General features: G+C 49.3%; 1 protein-coding gene across 1 annotated transcript in view; it reads left to right on the top strand.

The window, feature by feature from the left end:
- FOXK2 (forkhead box K2) overlaps positions 1-24,482 on the top strand; it is a gene marked incomplete at its 5' end in the record, with an annotated part of 69,528 nt that overhangs the window by 38,472 nt on the left and 6,574 nt on the right. The window contains 7 exons of the mRNA XM_080825477.1: positions 5,565-5,759; positions 8,993-9,140; positions 11,465-11,611; positions 17,453-17,646; positions 18,448-18,623; positions 19,613-19,909; positions 20,099-20,308. Of these exons, the coding sequence (XP_080681603.1) occupies positions 5,565-5,759; positions 8,993-9,140; positions 11,465-11,611; positions 17,453-17,646; positions 18,448-18,623; positions 19,613-19,909; positions 20,099-20,308 (1,367 nt within the window). The remainder of the gene's footprint in view (positions 1-5,564; positions 5,760-8,992; positions 9,141-11,464; positions 11,612-17,452; positions 17,647-18,447; positions 18,624-19,612; positions 19,910-20,098; positions 20,309-24,482) is intronic.

Raw genomic sequence — 24,482 nt, forward strand, 5'->3', positions numbered from 1 at the left:
CATTTCTTTACCTTTGTTAGGTTCCCACAAAGTTGTGCTTGAAAAGTGATGGGACTCTAGATATCATAGACTCCCACAGAAGAGAGATGATGATGAGGGTTATGACCCAACACAGGCCTTCAGTTTGTCAGTGGCAAAGGTCCGGTCAGGTGTGGACCGGTACTTCTGTGAAACACAAGCAGATAATCATCTGGGAGAGTCAGATGGTTTCTGAACATTCTCCATGTGTGTGCTCACCTTGTCATGGATGTCATGGACGTTCTGGACATCGTGCACAGTTCCTAGCCTGGCACAGATGGCCTAGGTCACTGAGCTTTGCACTGGATATTTTTAAAGTTTCCAAATCATTTTCTTTTTCTTTGAAATTACTTCAGACTTCTAGAAAAGCTGTACAAATAGAACAGAAAATTCCCATTTCCCCAGATTCCCCAAATATTAACATTTACTACACCTTCTTTACCTCTCTCATTTCTCCCCCCTGAAATTTTTGAGAGTAAGTTGCTTGCATGATGAATTTTTACCTCTAAAGTATTTCCACATATGTTTCCTAAAAACACTCTCTTCCATAACCGCAGCGTGGGCACCAGTACCAGTCAGCGTTGGCACAGTACAGCGATGTAGCCTGCTGACCTTGCATAGACTTCAGCGGCCATTTGCCGATGCCCGTCATTGCAAAAGAAAAACCAGACCTGTTTCCAGAATGGGGTCACGGTTGTGCTGACCTCCCTTTTCATTTGTCACCACCCTTCAGCCTTTCTTTAACTCCTGTGGCATTGACTTTTTTTTTTTTTTTTTTTAAGATTTTATTTATTTATTTGACAGGCAGAGACCACAAGCAGGCAGAGAGAGAGGAGGAAGCAGGCTCGCCGCCAAGCAGAGAGCCCGATGTGGGGCTCGATCCCAGGACCCTGGGATCATGACCTGAGCCGAAGGCAGAGGCTTTAACCCACTGAGCCACCCAGGCGCCCGACATTTTGTTTTAAAGATTTTATTAATTTATATGACAGAGAGAGAGTGGGAGATCACAGGCAGGCGATGGGGGGTGGGGCAGGCTCCCTGCTGAGCAGAGAGCCCGATGTGGGGCTCAATCCCAGGACCCTGAGATCATGACCTGAGCTGAAGGCAGAGGCTTAACCCTCTGAGCCACTCAGACGCCCCATGCATTGACATTTTTGAAGAGGACAGGCCAGTTATTATGTATGAGGCCCCTCGATTTGGATTTGTCTGATGTTTCTCCTCCTGGTAAGATCATGTTGGTTATTTTTAGCAAGAAGCCCAGAGGTGAGGTTGTGTGCACCCCACAGCAGGGGTGCTGCTGCCACTTTGTGCCATGGTGGGAGGGGAGGCACCTGTAGGTCTCTCCCCAGCACTGCAGTTATTCTGACTCCTCCTAGGGTGGTCTCCTCATCAGCAAGGCACCAAACCAAGTTGGTGCTGGTGTGTGTGTGTGGTGGGGGGATCCCTGAATTAGGTAAAGCAACAAATTGCGAGGAGTTCTTAAAATTTCTGGAATACTCTTAAAAAATTTGAGTGATTCCAGAGTTAACCTAATAATGACTGATTTGCCTCCAGATGTGTGTTTTTGTGTAGGCAGAAAAGGAGGACACTCCTGAGATTTTTCCAGCTCAGGGAGTATGTCTGAGTGAGTGATCCATGGCACAGCAGAGAAGGATGTCAAGAGGCTCTCTGCAGATCTCATTATGCAGAGCTTAGACTGAGGCCACTAGTGTGCGGGTCTCGTCTAAGAGTTCCCAGTCCCCAGGCACGAAGTACAGGAGGGTGAGTATGGAGAGGGAGGGGTATGTGCAAGTCTGAATCCACGCTAAGATGGTAACATTTGTTCAAGTTAAAGAAACTTAATTTTTTATCAGGGTCCTTTACATGTGTTAGAAACCATCAGCTGTTGTGTTGCTGCTGTCAGTTTTGATTTGTGGTTCAAGATGTGCCACTTCTCAGTTCTCAGAGGTGCTCAGTACCTTCAGGTTGCTGTCCTGTTATTCACGCTTCTGGTCGTTTTCACTGAGAGATTTGTGATACTGCTACCTGACTAGCTTGTCTTACTGCTCATTTTTTCATTTTCCCCTTTTCTCTGTCACTTTGTCATAATTGTCAGGGTTTTATACACAGTTTCATATTATATTGAGCTTCATTACAAATCTTTCAGGGTCAATTATATATATACAAAATTTTGTTTGTTTTTAAAGAATTGAGTGTGCAACCAAGTGTGCATGCATGAGGCAGGGAGAAGGAGAGGGACAGAGTGGTTTAAGCAGTCTGCACGCCCAGCACAGAGCCTGATGTGGGGCTCAATCCCAGTACCCTGAGATTATGACCTGAGCCATAATCAAAAATCAGTTGCTCAAGTGACTGAGTAGCCCAGGTGCCCCCAAAGTATTTTTAAAGAACACCTCATGTTAGGCGTTGTGATGGTAGGTGTGAGACATGGGCACTCACAGCCTCGCCACAGCAGGGAAGTGGATCAGAGGGCACAGATAGGATGGGCCTTCCAGCCCTGAAAGTCAGGCCACGTGGTTGTGGTGTTGGGAAGGCAGAGGTCCAAGGAGGACCCCCCCACCTGGGCTCTAAACCTTCTTGCTGCTGTAATGTTTTGCTGCTCTTTTTAGTTTTGTGAGGCAACTAATCAGAATTATTCTGCTGTTTTTTACTTCTAGCTTAGAAAAGTCAAGCATCAGTCATTCACCTATCCTGCAGGAGAGTGAGGATCTCATAGCTAACTGACGTCCATAGAGAGCCTGAACACGGTTATAGTGTATTTCCCTTTGAACATAGCCCACATAGAGAAATCACTTACGTCTGTAACGTAGGTACCAGTGTAATCACAGCCCAGGTAAAGAAATAGGCCATTGTTAGCACAGAAGTATAGAAAACAGTACTGTGAACCCCTTGTCACATTATCAGTATTTTGCTAATTTTTTAAAAAAGATTTATCTATTCATTTGCGAGAAAGCGCACATGAGGGGGGTTGCAGAGGGAGAGAGAGAATCTCAAGCAGACTCCCCACTGAGTGCAGGGCCTGGTGTGGGGCTTGATCCCATGAACCTGAGATCATGACCTGAGCTGAAATTGAGGTTGTTTCAATAAAGGCCCCCCCCCTTTTTTTAAAGATTCTATTTATTTATTTGAGAGTGAGTAGGAGGAAGAAGGAGGGAGAATCTGAAGGAGACTCCACGCTGACCGTAGAGCCCGATGTGGGCTTGATCCCACGGCCCCGAAGATCATGACCTGAGTCGAAATCAAAAGTCAGATGCTCAGCTGACTGCGCCACCCAGGTATCCGACAGATGGCGACAGATGGCTTTTTAATAATAACCCCTCTCCGTTGAAGTATACTGTTTGTACAGAAAAGCACATGTACCATACATGTGTAACTTGATGAATTGTCACAGAAACTCACCATGTAATCAGCACCCAAATTTAAAAATAAAAAGTTACCAGGATGTCTGGGTGGTTTTTAAGTGTGTTTTCTGGCTTATACACATATGAAAAGAAGTTTCCTCTTAGACAAAACCAGAGATTTCACCATTTTCGCCTGTCAAGGGGGTGGGGCTGGTAGCATCAGCGTCCATTGGTGGCTAGGAGGGAAATCTCACAGTCTCTTGGTCAGAGACTGTCAGCAGGTGGTCTGACAACACCTTGCGTCAACTTAGACACCCTGTGTGCGCTTGGAGTTTGAAGTTTCCTGACAGCACTGTGCCATGGAGACAACCAGGGGACAGTGTCAGTCATCACCTTTACTTGGAAACCTTGGGACTCAGATACGGAGGAAGGCCGTCCTTGATGGGGCAGTATCCTGTCCCTAAGGCAACGCTCAGCTGATCCTGTGTGCATGGATGCTGGGTTGGGGGGACACTCTGGAAAAGTACAAGCTGAGGACCAGTGTGGAGGGTGTGGTCTTAATTTTGTGAAATGCAGAGAGAAGCGCTGGGAGACGTGTATGCCCCATGGGGGAGGAAGGGCTCACCTTCCTGGAGTCCCCATCCGAGCTGTGCACCGTGCTCTGCTGCTTCTGCACCACGCGGACAGCGGCAGGTGTGTGTGCTTTTGGTCTGCTGGAGGCTGGCCTCCTGTACGTCCTCAGGGTGGTGGTGGGACAGACAGACGGACTGTAAGAAAAGCAGGTGTTGGCGTCTTAAGTTGGGCTGAAGGTTGTTTTTTTTTTTTTTTTATCTTAATACACATCTGAGTGTTTGCAAAATGTTACGTGAATGAATCACCAAGACACTTTAAGAGGGAGATGCTGCCATCTCTGTTTTGTGGGTGAGAAGAGGAGAGGTAACCGCTGTGCCGGGTCGGAGGCCTGCACGCTGGATGGTGGCCCTCGCTCTCACAGCCTGGCCTTTGTGGCGACGTGGGAATGATGATCTGTCTGAGGACAGGGCTCAGGCACTGTATGTGGGAGAGGAGGAGAAGTCACCCTTCCGCAGTTGTCATATATGTGGTGCTAGAAATTAGTGGCCAGTGGGGTCTGAGGCACCTTCTTCTCTAAGCCTAGAGTTGATTCACATCTCACATTAGCAACAAGGAGGCAGCTGCAAGGTGTTTAACTGTGGTCTTCTCGCTTGTTTTAGTCATGTGATCTGCTCGTTTTAATTACCTGTTTAATATATGAAGCTGGGCACTTTGTAATTCCACAGGTGTAAACTGGGGGTCCACTTCATACATCCTAGCGGTTCTTCTAAGCTCCGGGTGAGGGGTTTAGTCAGCAAGTGACAACTCTAGCCCTCAACTAGAGTGCTGGGAAGAGTCACCTTGATGATGTCACCAGAAGTGGGAGGTACCTCTGCCCTCCACGCACGTGCTGGATCTTTCTTTCTCTATCAGACAGAGCTGACCACCAAGACGGGTGCCCTGGGACGGACGGAGAGGTCAGCCGACTACCATCACCTGGTTGTTTGGCCATTTATATACACACAGATCAGGCGCCATTTAACTGGATGTGAGATCAGGCAGCGACCAGGAGTCTGTGGCTATTTTTAAATTTTATTCTTTAAAGATGTTTGGCTTGCATTACCTTTTTTTTTTTTTTAAATAAATATACTTCAGTTATGTCAAGGAAGCTTTATTAAAGGTGAGCCAGAGTATTGAATTGTAAACCTTTTCCCCTGGAATTTAGTATCTCTGGCTTTTGTTTGCTCAGTAAAAAAGGTGATAGGATTCTTCAAAAGGAATGATTTTTCTTTCTTAATTAAGAAACTGCCGCAAAATTATGTTGCTTAATGACCCAAATAGACTTGCGTGTTTATTTTAAAAGGAGTAATGCAGATTAAATTATGTTTGAGGCTTTTTTCTACTTCAGTTTGGCTGGTGTAAGAACGTATTCATTTACTAGTGTTTTAAAGTCATGAAATGTCTCTTTGTGGTTTCATTCATTAAGCGAATCATAGCACATGGGGTGAGCTTGGAAGTGGGGTTCTCGATGGGTTCTCCACACAAGATGACGCTCTGGAGCATTGGGGACACTTGGGCTCTGTATCCTGCTGCAGGTGGGCCACCCCATCGTCCAGTCTGGCTGACGAGTGCTGACAGTTGGCTTTTCTTTTTCAGGTGCACATTTAGGTTCCCGAGCACAAACATCAAGATCACGTTCACTGCCCTGTCCAGTGAGAAGAGGGAGAAGCAGGAGGCTCCTGAGTCCCCGGTGAAGCCTGTGCAGGCCCACATCTCGCCCCTGACCATCAACATTCCAGACACCATGGCCCACCTCATCAGTCCCCTTCCCTCCCCAACGGGAACCATCAGGTACAGCAGCTGATGTGGGCAGGGTGCACCACGGAGTCGGGGTGCGGGGCGTGCTTGCTGAGATGCCCATGACCACGTCCTGATGTTCATTCCTCACCTCCTCCCTTGGGAAAGGTGCAAAAGCCGTCAGAAGTCACGGGAAGGGGCAGGAGCACCCAGCAGCACTGCTCCCTTCCCAGGGTGGACACAAGGGAGAGGGGGAGGTTCGAAGGCACTGCACATGCCATTCAGTTTTCGAACACCCTTTGCTCCCAGTTTCCTGCCTGTGAAACATAGTTCCCACGTGTTCCTGGTCTTCACTTACGGACTCTCTGTGTTTGAGTGTCATTTGAAGGGGCAGGTGATTAGCCATTTTGGTCTAAACTCTGAGATACGTTTTCATTTGCATTTTGAGTTTTTTTAATTTGCTGTAATTTCGTGTAAATTCTGATGACCTGTACTTTGGATTGATGCGTTTGAGCACAGCAGAGCGACCGACTTGTGTTCCCCTCGATGTTCTAAGAGAGACCAGGTGCATCAGCGGCTTCAGGGCACACGCTCGGTGCAGAAGCCAGACCCCAGAGCACCGTGGTCTGGTTGTGCTGAGCGCTCAGAGGGCAGTAGCTGAGGCGCAGCTCGAGAACAGCCCGGGGCCCTGCGGACGTGTGTGCTTCGAGCAGGTTAGATCGCCGCGTGTGGCTGAATGGCGCTCTGCCGTGAGGCGGGGCGGAGCTCGCGGGCACCCGTCTTCTGGGTGCTGTTGGTGCTCAGAAGAGGGGAGTAGTGATCTTAGCTGTGAGTGATGGAAATGGAGGTGCACAGCGAGCCCCGTGCTGCTCTGTTGATCTGGCTCCTGCCGTCCAGGTCTGTCTAGGGCACAGCTGGGAGGCGGGGGGTGGGGTGTGGTTTGTCTTGTCTGTCCAGGCTGACGCTGCGTGTGGCAGAGCCAGGGAGGGCACACGGAGAACTGGCGACTCTGGCTTACACCTTGCAGCTGAACACTTCTGTTTCTTATCTCAAAAACCAGCATCAGCAGTAGGCCTTCTGGAAAGTGACTGTGTGTTGGGTTTATTCGTAAGTGGAGGGAGTGACGAGTGGACTGGCTGCCGTTCCTGCGGCCCCAGGCCTGGCGTCTTGCATGGCAGCAGCTGTTGGCCTCAGGCCCCTCCCTCCTCTGTCTCCTCCTGCAGCCGCTCTGCTGTAGCCGCTGCCTCTGTCTCCCCACTTGGTTGAATTTGTCTGCATGTGACCGTGTGGTCCAAGTAGCCTTTGTGTCCGTGGAGAGGCAGCAGCCCGCATCCGCCTGGCCACACTGTTGTTCAGCACGGGGTGAAAGTATGCAGAATTCAGAGGACCAGGAGCAAGCCCTGTGCGCTCCAGCGGGGGGGCGTGCGCTCCAGCGGGGGGGGCGTGCGCTCCAGCGGGGGGGCGTGTGCTCCAGTGGGAGGGCGGCCCACAGCGGGTGCAGCAGCCTTGGGGGCAACTCACTGGACAAGTGGTGTAGACATGGCAGGGGGTGGGGGAGCAGCTCCCAAGCCAGCTCCCGACCCAGCCTCTCCTCACCTTCTGCTCTGTCTTCTCTTGTTTTCCTTGCGCGTCTCCTCCCACTCCCACCCCTCACGCCGTGGCCAGCGTTGAGCCGGGTCGTGCCCTCACTGGGCAGGACAGCAGCGTGGGAGCCTGGCTGCGGATGGCTTATGGGCAGGGTGCACTTGCCTTTTCCAGACCCAGCGTCCCGCCCCACAGGGCCACTCACCTTCCCCACGTTAGCACTTCTCACGTGGTACCGGTCTTTAAGACGGTGAAGTGTAGGTTCCGTGCGGTCCTGCTGCTCCCCTCCCCCGTCCTCTGAGCGTGGTTCCTGGCCTGAAGTAAGCCCCCGTCCGGGGAGCGCGGGTCTTGGTCCTGCGTGTTCCTGGCCGAGCGGCTGGGCCAAGAGCACGTCACCCCTTCCCTTCCCTCTCCTCCCCTACTTTCAGCTCCGGTTTTTGGAGGTAACTCCTGTTTCTTAGGTATTTCTTCCAGAAATTTTCTATGTATTCATAGTACTTGTCTTCCCCTCCAAACACGGCTCCTCCGGTCCAACCGCACGTACTGTCGCATACCTCGATGGGTTTCTTAGGCTGTCCTCCCTTGGCGTCCTTCCGCTGCCGCAGATCATTCTCTTTATTAAAGTCTGATCCTGCATAGAAAAGGGATCAGAAGCGCAAATGTGTGGTTTGGGGAATCACCGCAGATGAGTGTGGATGGCCTTCAGTTATCACCAAGATCAAGAAGCAGCACCCTAGCCCTGCATGGTGAAAACAGCACGCATGTTTCCAAACGGGTCACTAGGGTGTCTTGCTGGCTCAGCCGTTGAAATGCACAACTCTAGATCTTGGAGTTGTGTGTTCTAGCCACATGGTGGGGGTAGAGTTTACTTTAAAAATAAATGAATAGGGATGCCTGGGTGGCTCCGTTTGTTAAGCAACTGCCTTCGGCTCAGGTCATGATCCTGGAGTTCCGGGATCGCGTCCTGCATCAGGCTCCCAGCTCCACGGGGAGTCTGCTTCTCCCTCTGACCTTCTCCTCTCATGCTGTCTCTCACTGTCTCTCTCAAATAAATACAATCTTTAATAAATACATACATACATGCATACATACATACATACATAATTGGGAAAAGGAAAAATAGGTTCCTGTTTCTGTGTTTGGGGTGTGTTGTGTCCAGCTGACCTGACACATGTGGTCCAGGCCCTCATGCCACGTGGGTCCGTGTCCATGGCCTCATCCCCTCTCTGTGCTGCCTGTGCTTGGCCTGGCCGCCTTCCTCTCTCTCCAGACTGTCCCTGACCTTTCTGGTGTAGCTGGAGGCCATGTCCTTGCTGGGGAGGGAGTCAGCGGAGCATGTGTTCTATGTCCCTTTGCCAGCCTGGAGCCCTGAGGCCATCACCAAAAAAAAAGTCGGTTCTGTGTTCTTGGTAAGTTCCAGAACCATCCTGAGCCTCAGTTCCTCACTGGTGAAACAGGTGGGCCGACACCCCCTTTGAGAGTTTGTTTTCTGATTATGTAAAATAACAGATACGAAGCAGATACCTGATTTCCCTGTGTTTCCTGGAGTGATCCTAAATTTCACAGAGAACCAGTGAGGCCATGTTTTATAGGAAACGCTGATATGCTCCTACTTTGTACTTGAAATCAGAATAGGTCACGGAAGCACAGTACGACATATGTTCTATAATAGACTGATAGCAGTGACCTTTTCCCGTCCACAGTGCTGCAAACTCCTGCCCATCGAGCCCCCGGGGAGCAGGGTCTTCTGGGTACAAAATGGGCCGTGTGATACCAGCTGACCTCAATTTAATGGCCGACAACTCGCAGCCAGAAAATGAAAAAGAAGCTTCTGGTGGAGACAGCCCAAAGGTAAATGTTTTATAGCCTTGAAACAGAACCCAGGGGCCATCACACAGCCAGCTGTCCTCACTTCATTGTCTGCAGGTCTGCGAACATCCCCATGAGGGCTTTTGAGAAGTGCACGTCAGAGTGGATGCACGCCTGGTTGTGGGGCCCCTCCCTTTTGAGCATATTCTTAGGGTGGAGGTTTTGAATTCTTTTGGTCATTCAGCACTGGGTGCTCCCCAGTGGCAGCTGTGGCCCCAGGTGCTGGGAGCCGAGCTGGCGGAAGACAAGAGAATCTTGTGGTCCTCACCAGGTGGTGTGCACCGTGTCCCGGGAACCTGTTCCTGGGGTCTCATCCTGCCGCCACAGACACTTGTGTCTGAGTGCACGTGGGCACAGAACACACATTTTTGGGATGGTCCACACTGTGACCGTGCGTGTTTTTATTCTTTGACGCAGTAATGCCCCTCAGACTGTGTCTAAAGGAAATGCCAAAAGCCTCAAACATAAGTTTATATAAAATAGGAAACTGAAAGCAGCCTAAATGCCCCCGTAAGAGAAGTTCGATCAAGCAGGGGACTGTCACGCAGCGAGGCTGCTGGTGTGGACGACTCCTGGGCACAATGATGAGTGAGAGACAGAAGCAACGCACAGTATTATTTTAACTACCCACGTATAAAGCGTTACTTGTTTGCGCAGTGGAACATGGCACGGCTCTGGGATGGGTGCGCCGCAGCCTGTCCGCTGCAGCCAGGAGCCTCGTACGTGAGGGGTGCTGGGTGGGGGAGGCGGGCACAGAGAGGCGCCCTATGTACGATTCCGTTGTGTCCATTTGCCTGTTTAAAATCAGAACTAAATTGTGTTTTTTCAGGATGCATTCTGAGATGATAAAACTTTTAATTAATCACAGTGAGATTGTGATTACTGTAAAATGTCAGGAGTAACAGTAGCAGCGTTGGGCTCAGGGGGCATATGGGAGCTTCTGCAGTGTGTTCTCTTTTGACCTAGTGTTGGTTGTACTGACATTCACTTTATAAAAATTTGTTTTCAGCTGATAAAGATGTATTATGGGCTTTCCTATCTACACTTTTCAATAAAAAAAGTTCTTAGGAGCACATAGAAGAAGGGTAGCAAGGAGACGCACCGAATGGCGTGGATCCGTGAAGTGAAGAGGGCTTCGCTCTCTCTTCCTGGTCCCCGGGGTGGTCTCCAGTGATGCTGGTCTGCCTGGCCCTTTTGTGTAACTCAGAGTGTGTCCACTCAGGAGAGAAGGGGTAGAGCCCAGCCTAAGTGCTCAGGAAATACTAGTTATTTAAAAGTCAGATGCTGGGGCTGTAGATGAGTCCTTCTTTCTGTGCGGAACAGGCCCCCACGGCTGGCTCTCAGGACGGAGCGTGGCCTGGGCAGCTGAAGCCTATGCTCCTCTCCTTGGCAGGTCTGTCTTCCTGCCTCGTCTGTCAGTCCTCTGCTTATCTCTTCTTTTACTCTGTTTGTGTTTATTCCCCGACAGTGTCTAAATTGCTCATTTTTAAACTTCATGTAACAAGTATTTTCTTGAATATATTCTTTTGCAGCTTCCTGTCGTGGTTCATTTAAGTTGGTTCGTACATTTTCCTGTTTACAACCAGGGGTGTACTCTCTCCACAGTTGGCTTATTATTACGCACCTGTACGTGGGGTTCTGAGTTGTTACAGTGATAAGGAGCCACTTGTGGCCTGGAGTGTGCCGGGAGCAGGGCTGTCCGTGTTCTGCAGCGCGCACAGCGGCCCTGCGTGCGGGAGCACCTGCCTCCGTGCCTGAGACCCCAGGGTCGGAGCCCGGCGTTTGGTATATGATGCTCCCCTCTGAGGGGCTTCCTGATGTGAGGAGCTTCTCAGTTGATGGGACAGGGTGCTTCTGAGTGGTTGTCACTTTGGCCTTCGTGTGCGTGAGGACCCAGCAGGGCCTGGGAGGGAGTACCAGCCCCCTCCTCCCCGAGCCACCCCAGGCGTTCCTTGGTTGCTAGATCCATGTGACAGGCCTCTGGCCGTGATCTGCCATGTGTTGCCCTGGACTCTGCTGAGGTTAAGTAGCTTTTTTCTTTTCCTTATGTTTTTCGTTTTTGCTGTGTGGAGTTTCTCCTTATGTGATTCTCGTATTCATTTTTATGCTGCCTGTACACTTTTCCATTTGCTTCCTATAAACTTTCCAAATGCTTTTCAATCAGATTGTAATATTTTCATAGTAAGGAGAACTAAGCATTTCGTAGGAACACTTAAAAACACCAACAGTCCTGAATTTTAGTAAATTTAGTAAAAATTTTGATAACTTCAATAATCTCTCTTTTTTCTTTTTTGACTTAAATACAGGATGATTCAAAGCCACCTTATTCCTATGCACAATTAATCGTACAAGCAATTACGATGGCTCCTGATAAGCAACTTACTCTAAATGGAATTTATACTCACATCACTAAAAATTATCCATACTACAGGACAGCGGACAAGGGCTGGCAGGTAAATCCGTTTCGGTTTGTTATGAAATCTGTGACATGTCAGTAGATGCTGATTGACAACTGAGAGGACACTTAAGCTGCTTTCCATACCGTGGGCACAGGGCAATGGTAGAGCGAGGTGAGGGAGACCCTCTGGCTCAGGGAGGAGGAAGTGTTGGAGGCCACTGTCCCCGTGCTCTGAGCTTCATGCAGAGCGGAAGGAGTAGTGGCTCTAGAAGCAGACCTCAGCCTGTTTTTTTTATGGTCACTGTCCCACAGATGGGAAAACGTGGGTTATTTGAAAGGTTTCCCTTTAACCACTGCAGTTAACTGCCTGTGTCTGAAGTACAGGAAAGTTAAAAACCCATCCTTCACTTGGGCTTTCTTCTCTCTTCCTTATCTGCATCTGCAGGCATACTTAGCTTCTTGAAGTCTGTACAGAGATGGTTTTCAGACTGATCAAGGAACCCTTTCTTCAAAAGACATTCTCCCATTGGCCCATACGTGACACAGATAACTGTGGTGCCGCCCTGTGTAAATTGGGGAACCCGCCTGCTTGTGCACTGTGCTTTCAGATCATTCCTGGGGTGTCTGGGACCTGGGCCTTCTCAGAGCACCTTTGAAAAATCAGTGCATATTTCCTTGTTCAGCTTTTTAATTTAGTTTGGTTTTTAAACTTTGACACTGTAGTTTTTTTTTCTTCTGTGTGTCCGTGTTCTCGGTGTCTGCTTACTGGACATACAGTAGGACATCTCTAATTCAGACAATATAGGAAAGGCAAATCTGAAATACAGAGTATTAAAAGTATAATGAAAGAAGAAACATACATTTGTAATTCTTGAATTCAGTTAGGTCACAAGGAATGGCAACAGTCTTCCTTTCGGGCTTACTGAGTAAATGATCCTTTGAGAAACGTGTCTGGTGAGCCATAACCCTAACCTAGTGATGGGGTGGGAGGAGCCGTTTTCTGTTTAATGAGGGCAAACCTTTTTCTTCCTCCTGTAGACATATAAACATGTTATAATAATAATAGTCCACCAGCCAAACCCTGAACTTTTCCTTTGTAAGGGGCATTTAGTCATATAAGGGTCTTTGATTGTGGAAGGTACAAAGTGAGCAGCTTCCCCTCCTGGCCTGGGACATCTGCTCCCCGCCTGGCTCCCTGCGCACAGCTAGGTGCATTTCTTCATTGGCCGTGAGGAAAATGCTGGGTGTGGAGAACACGTCCATATCCAGCTACGTGACAGGTTTCTCAGCACATTGAACAAGAAATCCCGGTGATACTGACATATTTTAATCTAGAACAGTGAGGTTCTGCTTCAGAGAAAATGGAAACAAAGGAAGCAGAACCAGATGACAATCTGTGTCCGTGTCTGGTGATCGCCCCTGGAACGGAGCCCCCTGCATGTGGGCAGGTGAGGTCTCAGAATGCCCACCGGGAGTGTGGGAGGGTTTCGTTCACCTCGTTGTGTGCAGAATTCTGGTGATTGGAAATACCAGTTAGCTGGGCTTAGTGGGCGTGAGTATTCCTGAAAAGCCTAGCCTGACTCTGAATGATCCCTTGCCACTGTGTTCCCTAACATTCGTTTATGTGGCAGCTGCTTCTGGGCATCATGTGGTTTTCTGGCTGAAGGACAAGGGCCAGCTCTCAGGGGTGGCCTCCTCCTGGCTTCCGTCTTGTGGGAGTTAGTTGGGTCACGTGCAGTGATTGCTCCTGGCTGCTGGAAGGGACTTTGTAGCGGCCCAAGAGCAGAGAGAACAAACAGAAGTGCCGCACGGCAGACACCCTCTCTGTCCAGCTGTTGTTAATGTTCTCATTGCACCATCTTCTTCTCCGTCTAGACAAGGTCCGTACGGGTGACTCTGTGTGCCGCTTGTCCGTGTTAGGCCGCTCCTGGGACATTTTGCACCTCCTGGCTCCAGCATTTTAGCAGGAAAGGGATTTCCTGCTGCTCTCCTCCCTTTCATTTATGGACATGCACTCAGTTTCTTTCTGTCCTCAGAGGTCCTTAGCTGTCCCCAGTCCTGACCCACATGTGTCCTTTTTCTGTCATGAGAATTTTCTGAGGTGCCCTTCCCAAAGTGACTGTGCTTAAGGTCTGTATGTCTGAGACCTTATTCCCATTTCCTCACTCTTGGCTTAAAACAAAAAAGCCTTTCCGTTTTGCAACCTTGTTTCATAAAAGAGCCAGGTCCATTTTCGTTGCTAGATTTTCTTTACGCAGAGAGTAAGGGCAAGACTGTCACCTAAAACAGCCTCTTTTTATTTTTATTTATTTTTTAAAGATTATTTATTTATTTATTTATTTGACAGACAGAGATCACAAGTAGGCAGAGAGGCAGGCAGAGAGAGAGGGGGAAGCAGGCTCCCTGCTGAGCAGAGATCCCGATGTGGGGCTCGATCCCAGGACCCCGGGATCACGACCTGAGCCGAAGGCAGAGGCTTTAACCCACTGAGCCACCCAGGTGCCCCTAAAACAGCCTGTTTTTAAAATGTGGGTTTCCAGGGGCTCCTGGATGGTTCATCTGTCAGTTAAGCGTCCATCTCCTAACTGGTTTCGGCTCAGGTCATGATCTCAGGGTTTTGGGGTTAGGCCCTGTGTTGGACTCTGTGCTTAATGGGGCCTCTGCTTGGGGTTCTCGCTCCCTCTGCCTCTCCCCCCAGCTCATGCTTGCTTGCTCTCTCTAAGATAAATGAATGAGTGAATAAATAAATAAATAAATATTTTGAAGATTTATTTGATAGAGACACAGCGAGAGAGGGAACACAAGCAGGGGGAGTGGGAGAGGGAGAAGCAGACCCCCTGCCAAGCAGGGAGCCCAGAGCGGGGCTCGATCCCAGCCCTGGGATCAGGCCCCAAGCCGAAGGCAGAGGCATAACGTCCGAGTTCCTGAGAGACACGTGTTGGCACCCCCGGCCTGTCCTGAGGCCCGACGAGGCCCGGAGCTCCCTTTCGGGCTTCCGGTGCCTTGCGTCGTCCACCGTGGCAGAGCTTTCTGATTGGTCTGGAGGAAACTCTAGGGTACGACAAAGTCTGTGTCTGGGAAGATGGGGCATTTCTTTCCTTTGGTTGCATATTTATGCCAGAATGTACTCTTATGATTGATAATTATCATTTTACCCAGCCCAAGGGGAGGTATTTGTTATGACTAGGAGATTTGAGTTTTGGGCCTCTGGGCCTCTGAAAGGGAAATAGAGGGAGTGCTCTGGGCTCCCTTCATTCTGCTCATTGAACGCTCCTTCTGGAAGGTACTTTGCATGTTTCCTTCCCATCAGTTCCTTTACGAGTCCTCAGTAGAGCCCTCAGTGTGACTGGGACAAGCAGAAGCCAGGGTCGAGGCAGGAGTGCTGGAGGTGTTGCGGGAGGGCGGTGACCCGCTCTGCATCTTCACCCTGGGTCTGGGTCGGCTGAGGGGACAGGAGGGTGGAGGGGCTGGCACTCAGGGACGGTGGGTTCTGGGAAGCAGCCTCAGTACGGGAGGATCTGGGGAGAAGAGAATGTGTTCACTATTGCAGATCCTTTTCTTCGTAGTTTGTTTTAAAGAAAAATAAACTGCCTTTTGTCTGCATATGGTAATTCCTGAATCATTAGAGTCTGAGTCCATGTGATTTTAGTGTATGTAGCTTGACTTGATCAAATTATAAAGGCCTTAGATCACCTTAGAAATAGAGTTACTCTAGTCTATCTGTGTCTGCATTAGATAGCACTTACTACTTACGCATGTTTTCTAGTCTTGTCGATTAGAAAATCACAGCCTCTGGGGCGCCTGGGTGGCTCAGTGGGTTAAAGCCTCTGCCTTCGGCTCAGGTCATGATCCCGGGGTCCTGGGATGGAGCCCCGCATCGGGCTCTCGCTCCGCGGAGAGCCTGCTTCCTCTTCTCTCTCTGCCTGCCTCTCTGCCTACTTGTGATCTCTGTCAAATAAATAAAAATCTTTAAAAAAAAAAAGTTATAAAAAAGAAAATCACAGCCTCTTTGTTCTGTGGTTTTGTTGGGAATGGAGAGGAGGTTAGACCCTGTTGTGATGGTGTCTCGTAGGTTCTGTCCCATTTTCAGGACAGAAAATACCAACTCCTTCCAGGAATTTGCGTACAGCTTGTCAGTGGCATGAGGGTCATGGAACCGCAGCCCCCCGTGTTCTCCTTTACCGGGGGAAGGAATACTAGTGCCCCAGTCCCCTGGCCTGGGCACTTCCTGCCTCCAGACTCCCCCTGTGCTCACTTCCCTTTTTCCCTCTAGCAACACGCACGTTACAGTATTAATGGCCTTCATTAGGGGCTCCTCACCTCCCGCGTTCTTCACTGCGGCTTGGCGGCCGCTTCTGAGGCCCTCTTGACCCTCCCTGGGCAGCCGTAAAGATTGTCTTGCTCGCACGGAGAGGGCCCTGTAGTGTCATGGTCTGGGTCTGCTTTTCTCAACCCACAGTCGTGGAGTCTACCCTCCTTCCCCTCCGGACACTGAAATATCTGCACGTGTTTGGGGGAGGGTTTGTCTCTCTCTGGTGGAGGCACTGGTAACAGTTCGATTTTCCGGAGGGATTAATAGAAAGGTATTACTGGTTGTTAGCTGAACCCTGTGATAGGACATCACAGTAAGGGTCTGTGGTTTTAAGACACGCTGACTCTCGTAGAACGCGTTTGTGTGTGAGCAGTTTCACAAAACACAGACACAGCCCTGCCTGCACCTTCGTGTTGCCAGCGAGGCGTCTGGCTCCCACAGGCTCACACGGTCTTCGCCGCAGCCCGTGACTGGGGGGCACTTGAACGATCCCCGAGATGGGCTGTAGAGAAGAATTTGACGCATTTTGATTTTCTGAGCCTCCTCTGGCAGTTCGGTACCTCCGGCTGTGGCTGACAGTTCTGTTAGAAGGCTAATTGGGGGGAACGTAGAGGTGACTTCTCGAGAGCCCAGAATTTTATTGTGAGTCACCACCATTTTGAAACGTCACTCGTTTAATTTTTTAATTTTAAATTTTAATTATTAGTGTAAACACATGAAAAGATGTGGCTGCATGACTTTCCTCCCACTGTTCCTGACTTTCTGGAAGGCTCAGGGTCAGGTGTGCTGCCAGGAGTTACTCAGGTTGCAGTGGGGAGCTTTCCTGAAATTGTCTGAACTGTGAGCCAAGCAAGCTTTTTGTAACAGAAGGAATAGAGTAGGGGTTGAGAGAGAAATTTTTTGTATGTGCCTCACTGGATGGTTTTGTGGATCAAATTTTAAAAACATACATGGAAGCATTTTGGAAATTGCCGTTACCGGAGGATGGTGTTCGTAATGCTTCCCAACCTTTCTCGCATTTTTCTCTTCTGCTGGTTTGCTGAATACTTGATACTGGATTAATTCATTTTAGATGGTTATGACAGATTCCTATAAGCTAATTTTGTGCTCAAAAGTATTTTAAAGGGTTGGTTTATTTTGGCTCTGTTTGTCTCTAAGCAGGGAGAGGCCCACAGGAAAGGTCAGATGATGACAGTGATAATCCTTGGTTTCCTACCTGGAAAAAAAATGGAAGTTGACATTTTTCCTGTTGGAAATTGCCTCCTTCCCTTTGGTGTTGATTTCCCACCCTTCCTTGTTCCCCAGGTCCCCTCCTTGCCCCCTGGTGCCCACCCTGCCACCCCGTTCCCAGAGCCGTGTATCAGCCTCCGGCCCCCTCTGGCAGAAGGGTCACACCCCAAGCCCCTTCTTCGCTCAGGGGAGAAGGACTGGTTCCTTCCAGCACAGTGCTGCCTTTAAAGTTGTCTGCCCTCTGCAAGGGGCTGAGTGCTAGGTTTCTGCTTTGCAGGGCACTAAAACTGGGGCACATTTTGATTTCTCAGCAAAGAAATATATGAATTCTACGTATTTTTTTATGTTTCATAGAATTCAATTCGCCACAATCTCTCTCTGAATCGTTATTTCATCAAAGTACCACGTTCCCAGGAAGAACCAGGCAAAGGCTCATTCTGGAGGATAGATCCTGCTTCTGAAAGCAAATTAATAGAGCAGGCTTTTAGGAAAAGACGGCCTAGGGGCGTGCCTTGCTTTAGAACCCCTCTGGGACCGCTCTCCTCTAGGTAAGGAAAAAAGACAAACAAAAAAGACCTCACTTACTGGTCAGTGAATTTACCTTCCATGTATTGGTCAATTTTCCTTTTGCAAGTGAAGGAACTGCTAAATGCATTATGATTAAATGTTTGGGGTGGGGATTTGAAAAGACGTGTTGGATGCTACCCATGGACTTTCTCTTAATAGCGTCCGAAACAGTTCAGACTGTTGACGAAGTTTTCTTTACACTCTGTTCCCGTGTTGCCGTTGTGGCTTCATCGGACTCATTATGTATTGTGTTCGACGAGCAGCGTGTGTTCCTTCCCCGTTGACTTGCGAACAGCTCTTTAAAGCCGCATTTTAGCTGCTTAAACTCAAGACTGACTTATAAAATGTTAATTGCCTGATTTTCAAATAACACTTTATTAGCTTATAGATACTCTGTTTTTTAAACAAAAAGACAGACAGACAGACATGATCATGATGTAAGTCTTAGGCCCCCGCCTGCTCGCACACTGCCGGCTCCTGCTGCCGGTGGACAGGAGCTGCTTCGAGAGCGCAGCTGGTCCAGCTCTGTGGCGGTGCGGCCTGTGCTGGGCCCGGAGCCGTGGTGGCCCAGCCCTGGCACACGGGCCGTCACAACTGAGTGAGTCTCGCTGGGGATCCCTCTCAGGTCACGGGCATTCACACGGAAAGTAGGACATATAGAGCTGTAGTCGGTTGGCAGAAGACAGATGGCACCCTTTTTTCAGAATGCACTTTATTGAAACAAGGCCGCTTAATGAGTGCTTTACCTGTAAAAACCCACTGTCTTCTTTTTGGTGATCCAGAAGTGCCCCAGCCTCTCCCAATCACGCTGGAGTGCTGTCTGCCCACTCCAGTGGTGCCCAGACCCCCGAGAGCCTGTCGAGGGAAGGTTCGCCGGCCCCCCTGGAGCCTGAGCCCAGCGCCTCACAGCCCAAACTGGCCGTCATCCAGGAGGCACGGTTTGCCCAGAGTGCACCAGGTGAGATGTGCAGAGACAGAGCAGGCGCAGTGGTGGTGGAGGGGGTCAGAGAGGCAGGGGTGCCAGGCTCCTCAGAGGGGACGCAGCAGAGGCCTTGGCTCCTTTGTACCTGGTGCTTTCTACATAGGGTCTCACACGGTAAGTTCTGAAAAGCTAATAGCACTGTGAGTGTTTAAAAATCAGTGAACATCGTTTTATGTAAATAGCTGTGTAGATGCCTGAAATAGTTCAGAATTAAGGTTTCTTAGTTGCTTCATCATTTGAAAATTAGGGAAAAATCCCCCCCCAAAGAAATAACAAAAGTTAGACAAACCGGACACTGATTGGCAGGAGAAACTGTTCACTTAATGAATGGTGAGCATTTCTGTACAAGTCACAGTGCGGAGTAAAAATGTGTATTCTGGAGAATTTAAAAAAAACCGCGCACACAAAAAGACACGGCACGGACATGTGGGCAAACTAATTCTGTTAGGGTTCCCGTGTGGTTGGCAAGATGCTTATTTTGATATGGTGGGATTCCTGGCCGTGCTGGCAACATGTCGCCCGCGGATTTTCCTTTATTCTGTGCCCAAACCAGCAGAAGCAGAAGTTGGTTGGCGGAGCTCGGAAGTGTGTCCGGACTTTGAGGTTCCCTCGCACCCACCGTGAGATAAAGAGTTTGATCCTGGGGGAGTGTGGCCCCTTTGTTCGGACCCCAGTAGGCAGCTTCTTCCCATATATCGTGTCGACATTTTTTCATGAGGAAAGAACCGTGGGAAGAGGTGTCGTAAGAGATCTGAATAGAGCAAGAATTGCATTTTTTGCCGTTACCTCCATGAATTAGATATCTCCATTAAAATACTCTGTTCCTCCCATCGTGCGTGACTTCAGCGTTACAAGGTGAAAGGCACGTTTTGTGTTGTGAGTGGGTGCTGGTGCTTGGCCGGCTCTGGGATACGGCTGGAGGAGCGCGGGCGACCACCTCACCCCTGTCTCCTCGTCCTCCACAGGCTCGCCTCTGTCTAGTCAGCCTGTTCTAATCGCCGTGCAGCGGCAGCTGCCACCGACGATCAAGCCTGTCACCTACACGGTCGCCGCTCCCGTGACCACCTCGACCTCCCAGCAGCCTGTCGTGCAGACCGTGCACGTCGTCCATCAGATCCCTGCGGTGTCCGTCACCAGCGTGGCTGGCCTGGCCCCAGCGAGCACGTACACTGTCGCTGGCCAGGCCGTGGTCGCTCAGGCAGCCGTGCTGGCCCCTCCTAAGGCAGAGCCACAAGAGAATGGTGATCACAAAGAAGTCAAAGGTGAGCCACAGAAGCAATGGCTGCAGGTGGTTTCTCAGGCCCTGAGACGCCCGCGGACTTGTTTGCCCAGACTCCTTTCCTAAGCACGTGATGTCTTACGTGGGTTTGTCGGCCACCTGGTGAGATTTCTGGATGCTTTCCAGTAATATCAATTGGTATCATTTCTTTGCCTCTTTTTTTAAATTTCAGTGAAAGTGGAACCTATTCCTGCGATTAGCCATGCCACGCTGGGTGCTGCTGGCCGGATCATTCAGACGCCACAGACCACCCCTGTCCAGACGGTCACCATAGTGCAGCAGGCATCTCTGGGTCAGCACCAGCTGCCAATAAAAACTGTAACACAAAATGGGACTCACGTGGTGCCAGTCCCTGCCGCCGTCCACGGCCAGGTGAACAATGGTAAGCACTGTCCTCCACAGGTAATAGGGTCCAGATACCAAGAGCAAAGGTCCTTTGCTCTCCTTTTTATGAACGGCACTGTTCTTTCTTTTGGTTCCAACTGTTACAATTTTAATTTTTGTCTGAGGACATGTTTGCGTTTCTAAACCATAGGAAACCTTTTTGTTTAAGATTTTATTTGTCAGAGCACAAGCAGGGGGAGCAGCAGAGGGAGAAGCAGGCTCCCCACTGAGCAGGGAGCCCGACCCAGGGCTCAATCCCAGGACCCTAGGATCATGACCTGAGCCGAAGACAGATGCTTAACGAAGCCACTGAGGTGTCCCTAAACTATAGGAAACCTACTAGTGCTGTAGGGTACCTGCTGAGTGGTTGTGAGTGTCAGCTCTCACGGATCCCCCTGGAGGACCCGTTTGAGCTTAGTGTTCCTGTAAATACCCAGAGGGAAATACTCCTGCCTTGCTGTGTGTAGACTCCTGGGCGTGGTCTACAGGTAACAAGAGGTTTGGGTGCTGGTACCCACCTGCTGAAATTCCCCCCGGAGGGGTGCCTCAGCAGATCTGTCCAGTGGCAGCGCCCCCCCGGGTGTGCATGTGGTATGCCTGAGCTCTCCACGAATGTTCTGACGTCAGTGAGTAGAGAAGATAGGACAGGCCAGGGGAGCTTGGATTTTAAATGAGGGCCCAGGGAACTCCTTTTGGCCGGACTTGTGGAGCCGGGTGAAGGGTGGGAATCCCGTGTCCTTACTGCTGCTTCGGTTTCAGCCGCGGGTCCTTGCCCGGGCACGTGCAGTGCACTGTCCGGTAGGACTCAGCAGCGGCCGGCAGGACCTCGAGCAGTGGAGTCAGGCCGCTGGCCAAAAGCAGCTCTCTGTGCCCACGGACAGTTGCTTCGAGAGAGGGTAGGGAACGGGAGTCTTCATTGTGTCGACCTCCCACTCCTTACTGAGCTGTTAAGGGACGGAGGAGACCTGCATTTACCTCTGACTGCCTCACCCCAGATGCCATGGAGGGACACGATCTGGAACCTTTTTTGGGCGTTCTTTGTTTTGATGAGCACATGCCAGCCTATGGACCGATGGAGAAATTTGCAAAGTTACCCATTTAAAATGCTTTCTTCTCAGGCTCCGTGTCTCTTAAGAGTTGTTCGGGTCTTGCTCTTTTCTCTCTGAATAAGTTTGTCATTGTGGCTGGTCTCGATGGAGCAAACCCGTCGGGTCCTGGGTGCGGCTGGAAGCAGGTGGCGTTGGGAGGTGGATGGGTCGGTCCTCTTCTGGTTTGAGTCCTGCTCAGTGTGAAGCCGTGGGTGCCGGTGCTTCCCAGGTGTCATGTGCGTCAGAGTCCCTCTCGGATTCCCTCTCAGAGTCCCTGAATGAGCAGGTGTGGCCTGGGGCCCAAGAATGTGCATTTCTGGCGCAGTCCAGGTTGTCCGAGAACCACTAGTGCCGGTCAGGGGCCTTTTATGTCCGCCTCTCTGCTTGAAGGAGTTGGGAAAACTGTGTATCCCTTTCACATGTGTAAGTTGGCATCTAAAATTTTTCTTCACAAATTTATTAAGTAAAGGATTAAGTTGTCCACTATTAAAAATATTGATGTTTGAGAATAAAAACTTTACACCCTTCTCTTAAATGTGCTGCTGGTTCTGAATCCTGCCCTGATTTGATACCTACTCTCAGGACATACCAACACCCAGACGGGCCCTTCTGCCCTTGTCGCTGTGTCTCACACCCTCATGGATCTTGGACAAACGCCAAATACTTTATGCTTGAATGTGGTTGATTGAGCACATTTTTTACCCTGCAGCAAGAGAATGCAGAAATGTTAAAGATTTCGTTGTGACTGTACGGGTTGATTTATCAATTGTTATTACTACAGTCGATCAAAACCAAAAATAATGAGGGCACCTGGGTGATGCAGCCTGTTAAGTGTCTGACTCTTGGTTTCAGCTCAGGTCATGATCTCAGGCCGGTGAGCCCATGTCGGGCTCCACGCTCAGTGTGGAGTCTGTTTGAGATCCCCCCCCCACCCTGCCTGCTCATGCACACTCTTTCTCTAAAATAAATAAATAAATCTTGGCGGAAAAAAAAACCAAAAAATATAATTCTTATAAGACAAACTAAAATTGTATTAAAGATGAACTTCTCAATCTCGGGGCTTTAAAGAAAGCCACAGAGTTACCATTGACTGTCACCGCAGGGCCAGCCCTGAGACCTTGTTCCCTCTCAGAAGGAGGAAGGGTAGAAAAAAATACCGAAACTCCTTCCAGTTTCAGTCATCTTTTGGCAAAAACCATTCTAAATTATCTGTTTATTGGTTCCTTAATTTGGTTGCAGTCTTTTCTTAGAAATCACTGGCTTGGAAAAGTGTTTTTTATCCAGTCAGTAATGACGCTCCGTCACGGCATCTGTTTTCAGTCTCCCTTTGTTTCCCGTCCCATCCTGACGTCCTCCTCCCCAGCAGGGGCGCCCGGCTGAGTGGGTGAAGGAGGCGCTTTGGAGAAGGGGCAGAGATGGCAGATGAACTTCAAGACTCCGTGGACAAGGAGGGGAGCCTGGAGGTGGCTCTCCTTCCACGGTGTCAGGTGTCGCTTGGGGGCTGCATGGCCTGTGACTTCCTTTACCTGTGCAAGTCACTCTTGAGAAGGGAAAGCAGGACCTGCTATTAATCAATTGTGAATGTCAGCAGCTTTGATATTTTTCTTTTAAGCTTGTTACTGTGGAAAAGGTCTAACATTCCGGAAATTAACTCACAGCCCATCTTATTTCGTTCTTCCCTGTCTGTTCCCCATCCAGATCCAGACCCAGTGTCATTTCAGCTATTAATATTTCAGCATCTCCAAAGGAATTTCCTTGTACTGTGTAAGCACCATGCCATTATTGTGGTTTTTAAAATTAGCAATAATCCTTTTATACCCAGTATCTCTTTAGGATTCAGAGCTTCTTTTTTTTTAAGTAATATTAAAATATACATAACACAATATGACTATTTTGAAGTGTACAAGTCAGTGGCATAAAGTCCATTCACAGTGTTTTGAAACCATCACCTCTAATGAGTTCAAAAAAAAACTGTGTACCCAGTGAACAGTCACTTCCTGTTTCCCCTGGTGGCCACTAATCTGCTGTCTCTGTGGGTTTACCTACACTGGACATTTCCTGTAAATAAAATATGTGGCCTTTTATATCTGGTCTCTCTTAGCATCATGTTTGAGGTTCACTGATGTAGCCTAGGTCAGCTCTTCTCTATGGCTGAATATGTTTCCATTTTTGTTGGCTCATTCGTCAGCTGATGGACATTTGGTTGTTATGAATAGTACTGCTGTAAACATTCGTGCATATGCATTGAGTTTGGGAGTTGTAAACCCAGGAGTAGAACTGCTCGTTGATATGGCAAGGCTGTGTTTAATTTATTGAGGAACTGCCAAACTATTTGCCACAGCGGCTACATTTTGCATTCCCACCAGTGATATGTGAGGTTCTGATTTGTCCACATGCTGACCATCACTTGGTATTTTCTGGTTTTTTTTTTCCCCTCGTGGCCATCTTGGTGGGTGTAAAGTGATTATCAGTGTGGTGGTGGTGGTTGAAGAGAGGGGAAAGCGGGGGACGGGCAGAGGGAGACTCTCCAGAAGATCCAGTAGATCGCCAGTGGAGCGTGGAGCCTGGGGTAGGGCTCAATCCCACGACCCTTGAGATCATGACCTGAGCTGAAATCAGGAGTCAGAGGCTCAACCAGCTGAGCCACCCAGGCACCTCAGGTATCTGTAGTTTTGATCTGCATTTCCTTCATGACTAATGGTGTTGAGCATCTTTTCATCTGCTTGGTTATTGGTATGTCTTCTTCAAACAGATGCCTCTAAGTCCTCTGCCCATTTTTTGTTGAGTTCTAGGAGCTCTTTATATATCCTGAATACTAGGTCCTAATCAGATGTGTGATTTGCAGATACTTCCTCCCATTCGGCGGTTTTTGTCTTCGCTTTCTTGATGGCGTCCCGGATGCACCAATTTCAGTTGTGGCATCTTGTTTCTCTCTTTTCCCTTGTCTTGGGCTTTGGGGTGTCCTTGCTCAGAATCCATTGCCACGTCTGAGGTCATGACGATTTACCCCTGTGTTTTCCTCTACTAAGAGCTGTGTAGTTTCAGCTCTAATGTTTAGGTCTTTGATCCGTTTTGAGTTAATTT

This window comes from Martes martes (genome assembly GCF_963455335.1).
Source record: "Martes martes genome assembly, chromosome: 16".
NCBI lineage: Eukaryota > Metazoa > Chordata > Mammalia > Carnivora > Mustelidae > Martes > Martes martes.